At 53.5% G+C, this 3,126-nt stretch overlaps 1 protein-coding gene across 1 annotated transcript in view; it reads left to right on the forward strand.

Annotated features, from left to right (window-relative positions):
• The first annotated feature begins 432 nt into the window (after positions 1-432).
• The window catches only part of SLC6A14 (solute carrier family 6 member 14), a 19,063-nt gene continuing 16,369 nt past the window's right edge, over positions 433-3,126 (forward strand). The window contains exon 1 of the mRNA XM_019536164.1: positions 433-470. Within this exon, the coding sequence (XP_019391709.1) occupies positions 433-470 (38 nt within the window). The remainder of the gene's footprint in view (positions 471-3,126) is intronic.

Raw genomic sequence — 3,126 nt, forward strand, 5'->3', positions numbered from 1 at the left:
CGACAGAAATTGTATGGTCGGCAGACCAAAGCTCTTTCGCTTGGCACCCAAAAATAACAGACCAGTTTGTGTCCAGGAGCAATGGTGATATACGTACATCCGTGAGAACGGAGGCCAGTGTGTCTGTGTCGAGTGCCAAAGGAAGATATCGGGCTAAATAATAGCTTGTAGTGCATAAAGCAACATCTGCTCTTCTCAGAGCCAGAGATCAGGTGTCACCAAGGGAGTGGGTTTAACATGAAGCTATAAATCAGAGAACAAAAAAATGGTCTGGCTGATGAAGAAGGCAGGCAAGCCGTGACCCGAGCAACTAATGCCATTGCCAGAGAAACTGGGTATCTGGGTGCGCGTGGTTTATATTCTCTATGGACAGTTCCCCAGGTTGTCCCTCTGGGTCACGGCACACTCAGCTTGTTTAAAAAGTAGGCGAAAATGCTTGGTGTAATGATGCAGGGGCTGAGCGGGCGCCGGTGAGGGGGTACAGGCTTCTCATTGTGGTCGTAGCTGTCTAAACGCTGCTTAATTCCTGCTCTACTGCCCGTGGGCTTTGGACTCGGCCCTTGCTCCTGACAGGTGGGAAATCTCTTGGGCCCTTGTGCTGTTGTGAATTCACGACCAGTCGGGACCCCAGGCCGCCTCCCCGCGGGTGAGCAGGTCTCCGGAGGGCCTCGCTGCTCACCTGTGGGTCAAATGCAGTGCGTGGAAGAGGCGCTGGTTTCCAGATCGCCTGGCTCCACTGCACGGATGGAGCCTCTTTCACTCGGTGGACCAACCCCGCACGTGCCTGTGCATTCAGTTTTTTCCGGCTCGTTTGGGAGGCTTCAATCCATGCTTCTATCTCACTCCCGCGTGCAAATGGAAAACATCAGATTACATCAGGAGCCAGATTTATAGGCATTAGGTGAACTGACTAGTGCATCTCTGAAGACGCCACAGGCAAAAGTCTGTCCCATTAGTTTCTAGTCGCCACCCTCCGAGATCAAGCAGGAATTACCCCGAGAGTCTGACTCAGAGCAGATGTCTGCGCTGCAGCTCCCGCAGCAGCTCGAGCATCCTGCCAGGAACGAGAGGTTTCAATGCTCCAACCAGCCCGGTTGTGATAGCAGAGACTTGAGGGTGGGTTGAATTAATCCCGTTTCTTATTTCTGAGACTGCAGTAGCAGATGGGCCCAGAGTGCTACAATGAGGAAAGACCTCAATGAGGATGGAGGTGAAAGAGGTTAAGTAAAGTCCGACCCCTAAAAATGATAAGATAGGGTCCAGCAGAGCAGGTTAAAAATGACATGTGTTGGGTGCGGGGGCATTTTTGCACTGGAAAGCTTTGTGACTTCAGAATGAAATGGTCCTGGACGTGCAACACTTCGTTAATCTCCGTGTGCAATTACGTACCCACAGAGCGGCCGTGCCCGGGGGCCCAGATCCTCTCCCAGCTCAACGGAGCCATGACAACTCCGACCGTTTTTTGACATTGGCTGATTAGGTTTCTGGAAGCTCTTTGCAAAGTTTCTGAATGCGGCTTCAGTGCAACTGCAACCTCGTTCGCAAACGCCGACTCTTTCCCCGCTTGGGATGAAAGCAAATTGCAGAAGTTTGGAATTTTCTGTGGTGTGGAAATAGCTTTTTCTGAGCGGCCCTGAAACACGAGGAATTGACGTGGCGATGGGGGAGGAAGGCCACGGACGTGCTGGAAGGGGAGGGGAAGAGAGGGCGGTTATGCACCTTCCAGACCGCCCTGGGCGCTGGCTTGCGAGCAGGTGATCCTGGAGGGGAGACTGCAACGGGACCCCGGGTCCATTCCCGATCTCGCTTTCCTGCTTCACCTCAGCAGACCCGAAATGGGTCGAGGTGGTTTCTTATACCCACTTCTCACTGTCACGGCTCTTTATTTTGAGCTGCTGCTTTACCAGGATTTGGCCCTGCTGTGACAGCTCATTGTTTTCATGACAGACGTGTTTGGAGTTGTGCAACGATCCTGGGCCGTGCCCCGGCCGGCCCTATGGCTCTCTCCATGTGCTCGTTACATGGGACGCCCCGGGTTAGCTGGTCTCTCCAGTCGGCTCTGCCCAAAGTGCTCACAGCTGGGGCCCAGAGATACGTTCCCCCCCGGGCGCAGTATCCCATTTACGAGCACGCCCAGAGATGGAGAGCCCACCGCTTCTCCGCAGCGTGACCGCCCTCGTAGCCAGAAAGTTCCTCATCTCCAGCCTAAATCTCCCCTGCTGCAGCTTGGGGCCATTGCTCCTAGTCCTGTCCCTTTTGGCCACAGAGAAAAGCCCATCTCCATCCTCTCTGTCATCACGCTTCAGGGATTTATGCAGATGGTTTTCAAATCAGTGGGTTTTTTTCAGCTTGAATAACCCTAGTGCCTTAGGGCTAGATTTTTAAAGGTCTTTAGGAGATTGCAGATGCAAACAGGGGTCTAGAGGCGTTTTCAGAAGTGCTCCAACTGAGTTAGAAAAACTCAGCAGGGGCCTGTCCTCACCAAAGTACCCTTAAAACCTGCTCCTTCATGTGTGCTTTATGTTCCCATCTGTGAATGGAAGAGATGAATATTTACTGTGGTTTTAGTCGTTGCTGTTCACGAGGGGCTGGGACTTTACCAGCTAGGGCACCACGAGAGAGGCACGTCTTAACCATGTGCAGCCATCAGAAGGGACTGCCAAGGGGACTAGTGAACAGTATTACTTGGAGCATCTAAATCAAGAGGGGAAGCTTCCCTAAACCAGCTGATGGAGACCAACAGCATTCACTCGCATCATAAAAAAGACCAATATCCTGGGTGGCTGGCAGTCCTCGATGCACGTCCCTGACCTAGGATGCAGGCATTGGGATGCTACGAGCATGGTGGTGCAGGCATTGGGATGATACAAGGGTGCTGGTGCAGGCATTTGGATGCTACGAGCGTGGTGGTGCAGGCACTGGGATGCTACGAGCGTGGTGGTGCAGGCGTTTGGATGCTACGAGCGTGGTGGTGCAGGCGCTGGGATGCTACGAGCGTGGTGGTGCAGGCATTGGGATGATACAAGGGTGCTGGTGCAGGCACTGGGATGCTACGAGCGTGGTGGTGCAGGCACTGGGATGCTACGAGCATGGTGGTGCAGGCATTTGGATGCTACGAGCGTGGTG

The sequence above is a fragment of the Crocodylus porosus genome, unplaced genomic scaffold (assembly GCF_001723895.1).
Source record: "Crocodylus porosus isolate Cpor-Errol unplaced genomic scaffold, CroPor_comp1, whole genome shotgun sequence".
In the NCBI taxonomy this organism is placed as follows: Eukaryota; Metazoa; Chordata; order Crocodylia; family Crocodylidae; genus Crocodylus; species Crocodylus porosus.